The following is a 15,182-nucleotide window of genomic DNA, read 5'->3' on the forward strand; positions in this document are numbered from 1 at the left end:
GAGAGCCGCAGGTTCCAGACCCCTGATCTATATCCTAGATTCCTTGAAACTCTGTACATGTGTGTATGTTTTGCCAAACTGAGTGTGTACCTTTTTTTTGTTCTTTAATAACACAATTAAACTTCACTTAAATTCTGGATTCCTGTGAAAAAAAACCCTGTAAAAATCTATAGGGATACCAAAGCCCAGCCTCTCGTATCACGAGGTCTGTTCCCGTTAATTCCCCAGGCTAATTCAGGTTGCAGTATCGCATACCCACACTCACCATATATAAAAAAAGAGACACAATGCAGGAGCAGAGCCGACAATCTGATAGAGCCTCCAGTCCCGAATGCCGTAAGCTAGCCCGGCCAAAGTCATCTGCCCCAAAGCGTTGCAACAGTGGGTAATAATCATTGCACGGGGGCGGTAGAGAGGCCCAACCCACTCAGAACCTGGAAGGGGGTACAGAGACAGTCACACCCTAGAAGCAAAGATACAGAGTAGACAGTGTTCACCCTGACAGACCAATGGTATGACTCAGCCAAAGGCAATTTCATGCACTCTTCTTGGGACAGACGCTGTCACCCACCTAACAGGGTCGTTGTGGCTATACGCGGGGAGAGGAGAATCAAGCCGGCTTGGAGGAGAGGTGGGATCAAAAGGTATAGAAACAATCTTCAGGGGAAGTGTCTGAATAATTTCAAGGAAAACCATGAACATCTGAAGTGCCAGAGTTGGACACCGCTGCACTATCCTTAATCACTTTGAATTAGCTGCCAATTGAAATGAATTGAAGGGCAACGAGGATGATTGAGGGACTGGAGCACCTTCCCTATGAGGAGAGGCTGCAGCGTTTGGGACTCTTTAGTTTGGAGAGGAGACGGCTGAGGAGGGATATGATTGAAGTCTATACAATTATGCATGGGGTAGAAAATGTTGACAGAGAGAAATTTTTCTCTCTTTCTCACAATACTAGAACCAGGGGGCATTCACTGAAAATGCTGGGGGGAAGAATTAGGACTAATAAAAGGAAACACTTCTTCAAGCAACGTGTGATGGGTGTTTGGAATATGCTGCCACAGGAGGTGGTGATGGCCACTAACCTGGATAGCTTTAAAAGGGGCTTGGATAGATTTATGGAGAAGTTGATTTATGGCTACCAATCTTGATCATCTTTGATCTGAGATTGCAAATGCCTTAGCAGACCAGGTGCTTGGGAGCAGCAGCAGCAGCAGAAGGCCATTGCTTTCACCTCCTGCCTGTGAGCTCCCAAAGGCACCTGGTGGGCCACTGCGAGTAGCAGAGAGCTGGACTAGATGGACTCTGGTCTGATCCAGCTGGCTTGTTCTTATGTTCTTATGTTCTTAACAGCATCTGCAGTGTACGGGCACAGAAAATGATCCCCAAAACCCTGGGTGCCAGAACTCCACATGGATTTTTATTCTAAAGTGGCAATGCCCTGCCCAAAATGAAACAATCACCGTTTTTTTAAAAAGTCCCTCCCTAAAACCGGATCCAATACTTTAATGATTTTTCCTTGGTGCACAACTATAATCAACTGGATTCCCAGGAGTTGTCACTTTTGAACGCAAGGCCCAGCCCTTCCCAAAGAAGGGTCAGGTATGGGAAATCTTACACAAAGCCGCCATGCTGATACTGATTCCAGCAAAAGAAGATCCCACAATGAACCTCAGGGCGATGTAGACATACAAACTGGGCGCAAAAGCAGCCCCGAGGCCAAAGGAGCCCATCAGGAGAAGAGAAAACAAGATCATGTTTCGGCTCCCGGTCCTGAGGGGAAGAAATGCAAGATGGTCAGTAGAAGAAAGTCATCACCTGGACACAAGTAGACATGATATGTACGCAGGTATATTAAAAGATAGCTACTTCTTAGCTTTATAAAGGGGCAAACTCGATTTGGAACAGGCCTTATTAGACAAGCTCACAAGCTCTGTGCCCATGAAATCTCTGAAACAACATATGTGCTGGAGTGAGGAAAGCCCAGCCAAGTCACCTCAAAGGTGCGGTTCTCCTTACCTGTCACTCAGTGGTCCAAAGACCAGAGCTCCAACAAGAACGCCTGCCATCAAAATGGACTGAGAGATGTCGTTCAAGTTTTTCCGCTCACAGACCAAATTAAACTAGCAGAAGAAGAACACAAAATCTTCATGTCAGCACCAACATTATATTTTCCTCCTGAATACAGCCGTTCCCATTTCTCCTTTTGTCTCCCCTTCTCATTTTTCAGAATCAACAATTCCCCTAATATGCTTCCAGATATAGGCCAGCTTAACTATTTAGACAACTTAGACCAGGGGTCTGCAACCTACGGCTCTCCAGATGTTCATGGACTACAATTCCCACAGCCAATTGGCCATGCTGGTGTAACCCCCATGCTCAGAATGGGTTGACCCAGTAAGGGGTGGAGACTCAAAGCAGCAAGCAGCAGACCTCATGTAGTTGGAGGAGACAAGGCTACCAGACTCGGACCTTGAATGGTATAATAAGCCCTTAACACCTTGTTAAGGGTTTCTTTTGTGGTTGTAATGGGTGAGAGTTCTCCTGGAAACCTTCATCATGTTGAATCCTGTTCACCCAGCCCTTGGAGTCTTCAGGAGCCAACCCACTTGCAAAGAAGAATTGGACTTGGCAGTATCAGTAGACTGTAAATATAAGGACTTGAAAATGCAACCTAAACAGGACCTTGAAGTGTGATGTTAAATGTTGATGTTATATGTTAAGAAAGTAAACCATTTTGTTTTTAAAAATTGTTGTTGCAAACTCATTCCAAGTTCTCCCCCACAGAACCCACAAGCTGAGGTTACACTGGCGGGGGCTGATGGGATTTGTAGTCCATGATCATCTGGAAAGCCGCAGGTTGCAGACTCCTGACCTAGACTTAGCCTCATTGGAAGGGCAGTAAAAGCTGGCCGGTTCCCCTGAAGGTAATTTTCTCATAACTCTTTGGTTCCCCAGGTAATGGCCATGTGCACTCAAAGTTGGTAAAGTGAATGTTGTAGGTTTGGCAAGTGCTTCACGTGACCTTCAATTGCGTCTCAGAAGACATCCCTAGAATTATTTGCAACTCGTAAATTTTAGCAACAGCCAAATCTTTACAAATGGAGAACTGGAAGCTTGAAAATCCCAAACCCCTTTCCTGTAGTTTGGATCAGGGTTCCCCAATCTTTTCCAGCCTGCAGGCCCCTTTGGGATTCTGACACAGCGTGATGGGCGAAAACACAAATAGCCACCATACGATGGCTGCCACAAGAGGTGGAGCCATCCACAAAATGGCTGCCACAGCGTAAATTCCGTCACACAATGAAGATCCTTGTGCTCTGATCCCTGTGCCCCAAGTCATATAAATTATTTGTCAATAAAAGCTGTGTTTCAATTATAAAAAAACAACCTTCAGTTCGCTATTCGTCTAGGGTCCCCAACTTCGTTGGCCGACATGTGTCTTTGTGTTTTTTTCTTTGGGACACACGTTTATTTCCGTGTCTTTGCTTTATTGCAATAAAAGCTACTACATGATACCAACTGCTTGTTAAAAGAGACTTGTCTAACTCACGGACACCTTTGGAATGTTGACAGTATGGTTGGTGCAGACACAAAATGGCTGCCCCAAATGGTTGCCACAGGAAGCAACGCCGGCCACAAAATGGCTGCCACACTTTACATTTAGCCACACAGTTCTTGTGCTATAGTGGCAGCTGCTGCCAAAGCAACATTTTAAAAATCTGCATGACCAATGAGATCTCCACGGACCAATCGAAAGTCTTGCTGGGCAAAAGGCCCACTTTCTAAAAACATTTGCCAGGGCGCAAGAAAAGTGTTGGTGGATGCTGTCGTACTACTGGGCACCATGTTTGGAATCAGTGCCCCAAATCTCATGGTCTGTTTTCCTGTCAGTGAAGGAGCCAGTGTCTGCTAATTCCCCCTTCTTCTTCAATCTTCCACTTTGCCATGCTATGCTGGAGCAGCAGTGGCGTAGGAGGTTAAGAGCTCGTGTATCTAATCTGGAGGAACCGGGTTTGATTCCCAGCTCTGCCGCCTGAGCTGTGGAGGCTTATCTGGGGAATTCAGATTAGCCTGTACACTCCCACACACGCCAGCTGGGTGACCTTTGGCTAGTCACAGCTTCTCGGAGCTCTCTCAGCCCCACCTACCTCACAGGGTGTTTGTTGTGAGGGGGGAAGGGCAAGGAGATTGTCAGCCCCTTTGAGTCTCCTACAGGAGAGAAAGGGGGGATATAAATCCAAACTTTTCTTCTCTTCTTCAAGAGTGTTCCCCCAGAACAGACTTCCCAGAGACTCAGTTGGCAGCCTGGAGTGGCGTGGAGGAATGGGGAAGTCTCCTGACATGAGAAATATGAACCTAGTGTTTGTAAATAATGTCAGACAACGATGCTTATGTCTTACTCCTCACAAAAATGATTATACTGCTTCACTACAAGCTGGATGCCTGCCTGCCTTGACACTTATTAAGTCAAGTCCAAAGAGCAGGTAGATTCTAATCTGGAGAACTGGGTTTAATTCCCCACTCCTCCACAAAAGAGGCGGACTTTTGTGTACCGGATTTGTTTCCCCACTCATATGCATAAAGACTGCTAGGTGACCTTTGGCTACTCAAAGTTCTCTCAGAACTCTCTCAGCCCCCACCTACCTCACAAGGTGCCTGCTGTGCCGAAAGGAAGGGGAAAATGGTCTGTTGTTACAACCTCAAGATTGCATTCGCCTTTTTTGCTGCTGCGTCATTTTGCTACTTCTTTGTTCCCTGTCCAGCCTAGCTTGCTAGCCAAGTTTGTTTGGAGTGGTATCGGGAGAGCACCAGCTGGAAATCTATTCAGCTAGCCCAAAGAAAGTTCTATGTGTAGCCTGAATCTGAAGCAGAGAAAATGTCCAAAACAGGATCTGGACATTCAGGAGGGACTAGAGCATGATGGGAGAAACCCTGCTTTGCAGATACCGAATGTCCCAGGGTCTGTGCTTGGCATCCCCAATTAAAGGAAGAAAGTATTGAGAAACACCTTTCTCTGCCTGAGAGCCCTGACCAGTTAAAATAAACAGGACTGCGACTTGGACCAAAGTCCATATAAGGCAGTTTCTTACATTAACAGTAAATCTAAAGTACACACCTCTGTACGCAACGTTGGCTGAAGCGTATCAGGATAGACCCAGCCGTCTCGGCATGTTTCTGTGGAATTGAGTGGAAACAACTGTACGTCTTGTACAGGAGTAAACCTACGGCATTCCTCAAAAGATCCATCTGGCCTCCTCGGGATTGTCAAATTCAGTTCCTGCTCTTCAGTGAGGTTCAAGTTCAGCTTGCGGATCCAGCTGGTGTTGCAACGGTGAGGCACGTCCGTGACAATGAACACTTGGCCAAACATGTGGAAGGGAGTGAGGAAGTTGGGAATGCATAGGAGGAACACCAGGAGTTTCTGAAACCTCCCAAACTCCCCAATCGCCTTCAAGAGGTCTCCAAATTCCATGTTTCTGTCTTCACCGGCGACTGGCGTGGATCTTTGTCACATCTGGGTCCCGGAATTAATGGTTAAACACAATTACAGCTGTAAAGAATCAAAAGAGGCAATAATTAATCGGGCTTGGTCATCGACTGAACGTATGGGATCTGTCCTAGTATGTAATTGCAGCAGGTTCAGCCACACGCTTCCTGCAAAAAATAATCCTTTGCCTATTGAAGCAAGGCTTTTTTTTAGCTTGGCCACTAGCTCAAAAAAGGGGGGAAGTCATGTAAAACAGGAGCAGCAGTGGCATAGGAGGTTAAGAGCTCGTGTATCTAATCTGGAGGAACTGGGTTTGATTCCCAGCTCTGCCGCCTGAGCTGTGGAGGCTTATCTGGGGAATTCAGATCAGCCTGTGCACTCTTGCACACGCCAGCTGGGTGACCTTGGGCTAGTCACAGCTTCTCGGAGCTCCCTCACAGGGTGTTTGTTGTGTTTGTTGTGAGGGGGGAAGGGCAAGGAGATTGTAAGCCCCTTTGAGTCTCCTACAGGAGAGAAAGGGGGGATATAAATCCAAACTCTTCTTCTTCTTCTAAATGGCAGCCGTGGATCTTTTTGAGGGCGGTTGTGCGGACCTACAGAGCGGAATTGAAAGGTTTTGAAAACAGTTTCAATGATTTGTACAGAAAGGACTGTTGTCATCAGATCTTGGACTCTAAGGGCACTTTCACACATGCAGAATAATGCACTTTCAATCCACTTCCAATTCACTTTGCAGATGGATTTTACTGTGCGAAATAGCAAAATCCACTCTCAAACCATTGTGGAAGTGGATTGAAAGTGCATGTGCGAAAGTGCCCTAAGTGTAACCCCTGTGTAAGAATGGGATGACCCAGAAAGGGGTGGAGTCTGAAAAGAAGCAGAATGCTGCAGAACTCATGAGGTTGGAGGAAGCGAGGCTACCAGGCTGGGACCTTGATTGATTTTATTAAGCCCTTAACACCTTTCTTTAGGTAACTGCAATGTTGTTGGGAACTAGTGGGAAGGGAGTTTATTTTTTGCTATATTGTAAATGTTAGAATTTATTGTTTCAGGGTTTTTGTGTATGTAAATGGTGAGAGTTTTCTGGGAACCTTCATCCTCTTCAAGCCCGTTCACCCAGCCTCTGAAGTCTTCAAAACCAACCACCAGCAAAGAAGAATTGGACATGGCAATATCAGTAGACTGTAAATATAAGGACTTGAAAATGCAAACTTAACAGGACTGCAAAGTGTAAATGTTAAATGTTTTAAAAGTGTTATATGTTAAGAGAAGTAAACTGTTTTGTTTAAATGTGGTTCTTTGCAACTCCTTCCAAGTACTGCCCCACAGAACCCACAGAAGGAGGTTACATAAGCAGGATCAGCCCTGGATAGTATTTGGACAAGAAACCACCCAGGACGTCTAGAGCTTCCAAAGAAAGGTGGGCAATCGATGTCAACCCACTTCTATTCATCTCTTGTCTTCCAAACTTTGCAGTGTTGCCAGAGGTCGGCGGAGACTCGACAGCTCTTTTCCCCATCCCACCAACACCTGTCCATAATTAACTATCAGTGAGCATTCTCACAGGTAACCAGTGGTGGGATCCAAAAATTTTAATAACAAGTTCCGATGGTGGTGGGATTCAAACAGTGGTGCCGCCCGCACACACGCCCCTCCAGGCCCTATTGGGCAGGGAGGTTGCTTTAGTAACCCCTTCTCGGCACTCAGAAAAAATTAGTAACCACTTCTAGAGAAGTGGTGAGAACTGGTTGGATCCCACCTCTGCAGGTAACCCTTCAATTTGTCTTTTGGCTCGCCCATTCCCCCCTGATATAAGAAACCTTTTAGAAATCCAGTTATGAAGACTGTGTAATAGAGCTGGGAAAACTGATTCCTTCAGAAATGTAGCTCTTCCAAAATCACCTCAGTGACATAAACAAGAATATATGGAAATGGAAGAATTCAATGACATAGATATCTGTAAGATAAACAAGAATTTTAAGATAAGCAATCTTGATCCTCCTTGATCAAGGAGCAGCAGTGGCATAGTGGCTAAGAGCAGGTGCACTCTTATCTGGAGGAACCGGGTTTGATTCCCAGCTCTGCTGCCTGAGCTGTGGAGGCTTATCTGGGGAATTCAGATTAGCCTGTACACTCCCACACGTGCCAGCTGGGTGACCTTGGGCTAGTCACAGCTTCTCAGAGCTCTCTCAGCCCCACCCACCTCACAGGGTGTTTGTTGTGAGGCAGGAAGGGCAAGGAGATTGTAAGCCCCTTTGAGAGAAAGGGGGGATATAAATCCAAACTCTTCTTCTTCTTCTTGATCTGAGATTGCAAATGCCTTAGCATTTATGTTATGTTATGCCTGATTCTGAGGTAAGATTTTAAGCAAGTTATGCATGGAAACTCCCTTGCCCACTCTCAAACAATTGAGCAGCAGGAGAAAATTGGGGTCTGGCATTGCTGACATGGCAACGTCACTTCTGGTTGCTCTAGGAACTTCCTCGACCTCTATGAGCTTAACCACAGAGACGGGAGTTCCTAAACCATTGTAGATGTAGCAGCACCACTTCTGGTGATCACCCGGAAGTGACATCACTACATCAACAGTGCTGTCCCTTCCCACCTCTCTGCAAATCCCAGATGTTGCCTGCACCTGCTCAGCCCATTTGGCTCTTAAGCAACTTTCGGCTTTTAGCAGCTTTCGTAACTTGCAAGTAAGCACGAGATCGCAGCCACATTAGCTATATTATTTAAATTCTTACCTCACCACAGATGCTAATGTTCTGCCCCTAAGCATTTCTCCTCTGCCATAATCAAGCCAACAACCTTTGCTTCCAGATTCTCAAAAGCTTATGGCCCAGTGGTGGCGAACCTATGGCACGGGTGCCAGAGGCGGCACTCAGAGCCCTCTCTGTGGGCACGCGCAAACAGAGTCGCCCCCATCCCCCACACATCTAGGCTGGCCTCGGCCGCTGGGCTCGATTATTAGCATTAAACCTAAGACCTAGTTTTGGGGAAGCAGTGTAGGTAACCCTGTTAAGCTCTGTTAAACCCCACTGATTTTCACGCGAAGAACTAAAGCGCGATCTTTTACCTGGGAGTATTGCTGGCAATGGGACTTACTTCTGAGTAAACCCTCCTAGGGTCGTGATTCACCCGTTCGTAGAGTTGCACAGTTGCTTCAAAGCAAAGCCACTGATTACCACCAAGCTTACTCCTGAGTAACGCACGCCTTGGTGCCAACCGGTTTTTTCTAAACTAAAACCTCAGTATTCAGGTTAAATTGCCATGTTGGCACTTTGTGATAAATAAGTGGGTTTGGGGTTGCAATTTGGGCACTCGGTCTCGAAAAGGTTCACCATCACTGTTATAGCTGGAAATTCTTTTTAATCTCTAAGGTGAAGTTGGACTCAAATTTAATATTTTACATCATAGGTTCGAAGTCAACCGCCTTCCAAACTCGTTCATCCCCATTCCAGCTCCGTTTGATCCAGAGGCATGGAAGGGAGGAGGAAATGGTGCCCGGGGCAACACCTGCTCTGGGTGCCCGCCCACCCCTGCAAAAAAGCCCCCGCGCCCCTCTCACCTTAGCCAGCGGAAACAGCCTGGCGGGGCGGGGCGGTGACCCAACTAGGTTGCTCCTTTGGCCAGCAGAACCTCCTGACAGGGCGGGGCCCAGGGGAGGGGTGTGGGGGCGATTCTGTGGCTGCCCCCAACGTGACCAGCTGGCATGCCCCCCGGGGCACGTGACCCCACATGCCCCCGTGAGCACTCCGCCTCTGGTTCGATCACAAGTGAACGCGCCACACTAGACAGTCGGCAGATGGCCGGCACACTTCAAACCCTTCTCACAGATAACTCAAGGGAGGGATGCAGCACAGGATAAAGAACTTGAGCAGCAGTGGCGTAGGAGGTTAAGAGCTCGTGTATCTAATCTGGAGGAACCGGGTTTGATTCCCCGCTCTGCCGCCTGAGCTGTGGAGGCTTATATGGGGAATTCAGATTAGCCTGTACACCCCCACACACGCCAGCTGGGTCACCTTGGGCTAGTCACAGCTTCTCGGAGCTCTCTCAGCCCCACCCACCTCCCAGGGTGTTTGTTGTGAGGGGGGAAGGGCAAGGCGATTGTAAGCCCCTTTGAGTCTCCTACAGGAGAGAAAGGGGGGATATAAATCCAAACTCTTCTACTCTTCTTCTTGAGCAACAAGCTGGGAAGTGCCTCGTCCGAATCTCAGCTCAGCCATATTCTGGGTATACTGAGGGGAGCTGTTATCCCTCAGAGCCAGTGGTGGGATCCAACAATTTTAGTAACAGGTTCCCATGGTGGTGGGATCCAAACTGTGGCGTAGCGCCAATGGGGCGTGGCGGGGCACGACGGGGGCATGGCCGGGCATTTTGGGGTGGGGCATTCCTGGGAGGGGCTGTGGCAAGGACGCAGCCGCCGCGCCGGTCCTTGGGCGGGAAACGAATGCACGCAGGCGCAGGCTGCCACGCACGCCGGGGCACCTCCTGCTAGACTGCTTCAAGTTCTGCGCGCTACTGCTGAGAGGAGGGGTGTAACTAAGGCCAAAATCACGTGGCAAAATCCCCAATTAGTAGCCCCCTCTTGGCACACACAGATAATTAGTAACCTTCTCTCGGGAACCTGTGAGAACCTGCTGGATCCCACCTCTGCTCACAGCCTCAGTTCCCCATCTGTAAATATGAATATCACGGTGGCCCAATTCACAGCAGGGCTGCAGAATTACTACTAAAAATAGGCAGGGAAAAGTTTGAGAAGATAGAAAAAGAGGAAGGGAGGGGAGGAAGAATGAGTGTCTTCTCCAAGCTTGTGGGTTCAAAGGCCATCAAGAGGTCATCAGTTAGTCACCTTTAGCACCCAGAGAGCAACATTATTGGGAATTCCAGACAATTCAAGAATTCAAGACATTATTGGGAATTCAAGACTGGCAGGCGGGTGTAAGCAGTGGTGGGATCCAAAATTTTTAGTAACAGGTTCCCATGGGGGTGGGATTCAAACAGTGGCATAGCGCCAATGGGACTGGGTGGGGCACGACGGGGGCGTGGCTGGGCATTCCAGGGGCGGGGCATTAATAATTTCTCTGTTACTGTAAAAAAACTCTTACTGTAAAAAAAAAGTTCCTAATTTCCAGCTGGTATCTTTCTGTCCATAATTTAAACTCATTATAGCAAGTCCTATCATCTACTGCCAACAGAAACAACTACTTCTCCTCTAATTGACTGCTTGTCAAATACTTAATACTTTCAAATACTTAATTTTGTTTCTAGAAATCAAAAGAAGGATACTTTCCTTAAACAAGGAACTTTACCATATTTCTAAAACATGTTTTTAAAACAGCCCAACAGGGAGAATTACCCCATTTTCTGCCTTCGCTAACCAGCCACATAGGAAACAACAGGACTTTATGATTTTTGGACCTAATGGAGTTTCTAACGGAAAAGCAGACCCAATTAGTAACCCCCTCTCGGCACACACAAATAATTAGTAACCCACTCTCGGGAACTGGTGAGAACCTGCTGGATCCCACCTCTGGGTGTAAGGAAGCCAGATCTAGACTGGGAAACTCCTGAGGGTTTGGGGGGGCAGAGACCTCAGTGGAGTGCTGTCTATCCTACAAAGAAGCCATTTTCTCCAGAGAACTGGTCTCTGTAGTCTAGATCAAAAATGTAATTCCACGGGAACTCCAGGTTTCACCTGGAGGCTGGCAACCCTACCCAAGATCCTCCAGACCAAGCCATGACCATAATTGAGGGCAATTTCTGAACCCAGCTTTCACCCTGGAGTGACTCAGCCGTTTCGGCCGGCTTCTCTTCCAACTACTACAACCCCATGCGATGTCCCGAAATAACCATTCCTTAAGCACCGTAAGAGGATGTATCTAATGATTAACCCTGCCACTACAATAACACTTCCTATTGCTTTTCTAAGGCAGAATAGAAAAATTCAGTAGCCAGGGAGATAAACAGCCCTGTTGACACATACAGCCCTTTGCCAAGTACACGCCCCCTGCCCCAAGGTGCTTACAATCGAAGCATCACGAACAAAGAAGACAATGGAGAAAACTGGAACGAAGGGGATAAACAGAGGAAGAAAATGCATGAATTGAAGTGACCCGCTGGGGAACTAAGGAACAGACCACGGCCACGCAGCCTGGAAAACCCACAACAGCCAATTGATTCCAGCCACGAAAGCCTCCGACAAAACATTTTGAGGAAGGATTTGGAGAAAGCGAGAGAGATGGCATCATAGACATTCCAGGAGGCAATTCTTCCAAACATCAAAGAGAGCTGGAAAAAGAGGATCAGGTGTGGAGTGGAGACCATTTTCCTGCCATTTCCTGCCCCAACCAGCCGCAGGGGACATTGTCCTGTCTCGATGCGGCTGGCCTCCACTCGGGCCAGGGCCTTTACGGCTCTGGCCCCTGCCTGGTGGAACACTCTCCCTCCAACTGTCCGGGCCCTGCGGGACCTTGGTGATTTCCGCAGGGCCTGTAAGACCGAGTTGTTCCACTGGGCTTTTGGAGAAACCAGCCGCTGAGTGTGCCCCCCCCCCCAGGTTAGGGGCCCTTAATATCAGTGGGACCCATTATCGGGATTTATGGGTCCTTAATACCATCAGGACCCACTACCCCTCCCTCCTCCTCCTAGGAGGATTAGGTTCAGGTGGGACGCCATCTTAGGATATAATAACTTCTGTTTTTATTATAATTATGGATGTTTATGAAGATTTTATGTGGTTTTATGCTGTATACCGCCCAGAGCCCTTCGGGGATGGGGCGGTATATTAAAATAAATAAATAAGTAAGTAAGTAAGTGGTGGTGGAAATTGCTGTTAGGTTGCAGCCAATTTACGGCAACCCCGTAGTGTTTTCCAAGCAAGAGCCATTGCCTGCCTCTGTATAAGCACCTCGGACATCTCTGATGGTCTCCCATCCAAGTACTAACCAGGACTGACTCTGTTTATCAGCCAAGATCTGTTACTAGCAGGCTAGCCTTGGCCATCCTGATAGCAGAGGCTTTTATGAGCAGAAATGGACAGTCCAAACTTTCCAGGGCATGAAGTTCAATAGCGTCACCTGACAATTGCTTGAAAATCAAACTGATTGAAGGAACAGCTAGAGCAGTGGTGGCGAACCTATGGCACGGGTGCCAGAGGTGGCACTCCGAGCCCTCTCTGTGGGCACGCACAGAGTTCATCATGTGGGGGGGAAATCGCCTCCCCCCCCACACACATCTAGGCTGGCCTGGGCCGCTGGGCTCGATTATTAGCATTAAACCGAAGTCCTAGTTTTGGGGAAGCAGTGAAGGTAACCCTGTTAAGCGCTGTTAAACCCCACTGATTTCCATGCGAAGAACTGAAGTACAATCCTTTACCTGGGAGTAAGCTCGGTTGCTGGCAATATGGCTTGCTTCTGAGTAAACCCTCCTAGGGTCCTGATACACCCATTGGAAGAGTTGCATGGTTGCTTCAAAGCAAAGCCACCGACTACCACCAAGCTTACTCCCGAGTAACGCACACATCGGAGCCAACCATTTTTTCTAAACTAAAACCTCAGTATTCAGGTTAAATTGCCGGGTTGGCACTTTGCGATAAATAAGTGGGCTTTGGGTTGCTGTTTGGGCACTCGGTCTCAAAAAGGTCCGCCATCACGGAGCTAGAGGGACGAGCTTGAAAGCTGGCAAGCTGAGTGACGACCCTTCTTGCGTTTGCCAAAAGGCCTTCTGAGTCCAAAGCTCCTAATCCCCAGGGCAGGCTTGCCAGCTTCCAATTGGGGGCTGCCGATGTTCCAGAACAACAACAGATCTCCAGACTACACAGGTCTGTTGTTCTGGAGAAAATGGCTGCTCGGGAGGGTGGACTCTATGGCAGTGATGGCGAACCTATGGCACGGGTGCCAGAGGTGGCACTCGGAGCCCTCTCTGTGGGCACACGTGCACAGAGTTCGTCATGTGGTGGGCGGAAAATCACCCCTCACACACACACACACACACACACACACACACATCTAGGCCGGCCTGGGCTACTGAGCACGACATGCGCGCACTGCGGTGAGGGGGGTCGCAGAGGAGGCAGAGATGCTAGAGAGGCACAGAGCGGTGCGCACGAGACTTGCTGGAGGCTAGAGCAGGATTCCCCCTTTTCGAGCAGGTGGGGCAGGGGAAGAGGGAGCCAACCGTTTTTTTTCTAAACCAAAACTTCAGCATTCAGGTTAAATTGCCAGGTTGGCGCTTTGCGATAAATAAGTGGGGTTTGGGTTGCAATTTGGGCACTCGGTCTCAAAAAGGTTCGCCAGCAGTGGCGTAGGAGGTTAAGAGCTCGTGTATCTAATCTGGAGGAACCGGGTTTGATTCCCCGCTCTGCCGCCTGAGCTGTGGAGGCTTCTCTGGGGAATTCAGATTAGCCTGTGCACTCCCACACACGCCAGCTGGGTGACCTTGGGTAAGTCACAGCTTCTCGGAGCTCTCTCAGCCCCACCTACCTCACAGGGTGTTTGTTGTGAGGGGGGAAGGGCAAGGAGATTGTAAGCCCCTTTGAGTCTCCTGCAGGAGAGAAAGGGGGGATATAAATCCAAACTCCTCCTCCTCCTCCATCACTGCTCTATGGTATTATTATACTCCACTGAAGTTCCCCCCCCAAACCCCCACTGCCACAGGCTCCACTTCTAAATCTCCAGGAATTTCCCAAGACTTGGCAACCCTGCTTTAACACCGCTCCAAGCCCCAAGTCCACGCATCGCCATCTGCGCGCCCCGAGATGAAGCCACACGTCAGTGGCTCGTTCAACTTCACACATTCATATCGGTGGGTTTCCTGCCAGCAGCATCCATTTGTACATCTCCACCCTCCCGCCCAGGCGCGCATCCCAAGCCGCAGTCTTTACCTTGCGCGTCTTGCCTCCTTTCCCGTAGGTCCCATAAGAGGAAAGTACGAAAGCACCGCTTTGCTTTTCCAAGGCAATCAGAATGCACAGATCAACTTGAGGGGGTTGTGGCGCTAGCAAGCGGCCGACACGCCCTTACAGTCATGTGGAAGGCTACATAATGCTGCTGTGCGATGTCAAGAACTGCATCTTCCAGCCGGAACCAAGGGTGTTCCTCTTACAGCAATGAGATGTCTCAACGTAATTATGTGAGCGAAACAAAAAACAGCCCTTGAGATTGCAAAAGAAGGCTAACCCTTAAAAGGAATCGTGTACACATCTGGGCAGTGGCGTATTGACACCAAATGGAGCCCGGGGCAAGAAATGAGTTTTCCGCAGAGTCCCCTTGTTTGGCCCGTTGCCACACTGGCCGGGCTCCCCTGGGCCCCATCTCTTTCCAGCTTAGGCCAGGGGCCCTGCAAGGAACCTGCCCCCTCCTGCGGTGCTGTTGCATTCCTGGCCTCTCCCTCCTCTTGCCTGGGGCCTCTGTTCTCGCCAGGGCTATCTTGGGGCTTGCTACGACTGCTGTGCTGACCTCTGGGGCAGGCTGGGTCGCTCCTCTCAGAAGCGGACGGCTCCAGCTCCAATCCTCCTCCATCAGCAGGCCCCCTGACCTTGGGTAAGTCATGTGCGATCTTGCAAGGGCCCAGGGTGAGAACCAGGGTGGGGTGGTTGCTTCCAGCCTGGGACACCAGGGAAGGAGGAGGGGGCAATTTTCCACACCCCATGTGACCCAACAGTCACTGCCTGGGGACATTTGCCCCACGT

The 15,182-nt window shown here is 48.9% G+C and overlaps 1 protein-coding gene across 1 annotated transcript in view; it reads right to left on the minus strand.

Annotated features, from left to right (window-relative positions):
- The window catches only part of LOC125425577 (solute carrier family 22 member 13-like), a 32,975-nt gene extending 18,478 nt beyond the window's left edge, over positions 1–14,497 (minus strand). The window contains exons 1-5 of the mRNA XM_048483156.1: positions 14,376–14,497; positions 5,120–5,554; positions 2,020–2,123; positions 1,619–1,773; positions 266–434 (exon numbers count right to left, since the gene is read on the minus strand). Of these exons, the coding sequence (XP_048339113.1) occupies positions 266–434; positions 1,619–1,773; positions 2,020–2,123; positions 5,120–5,476 (785 nt within the window). The 5' untranslated portion in view covers positions 5,477–5,554; positions 14,376–14,497. The remainder of the gene's footprint in view (positions 1–265; positions 435–1,618; positions 1,774–2,019; positions 2,124–5,119; positions 5,555–14,375) is intronic.
- Between the last annotated feature and the right edge of the window lie 685 nt (positions 14,498–15,182).

This window comes from Sphaerodactylus townsendi, unplaced genomic scaffold (assembly GCF_021028975.2).
Source record: "Sphaerodactylus townsendi isolate TG3544 unplaced genomic scaffold, MPM_Stown_v2.3 scaffold_82, whole genome shotgun sequence".
NCBI lineage: Eukaryota > Metazoa > Chordata > Lepidosauria > Squamata > Sphaerodactylidae > Sphaerodactylus > Sphaerodactylus townsendi.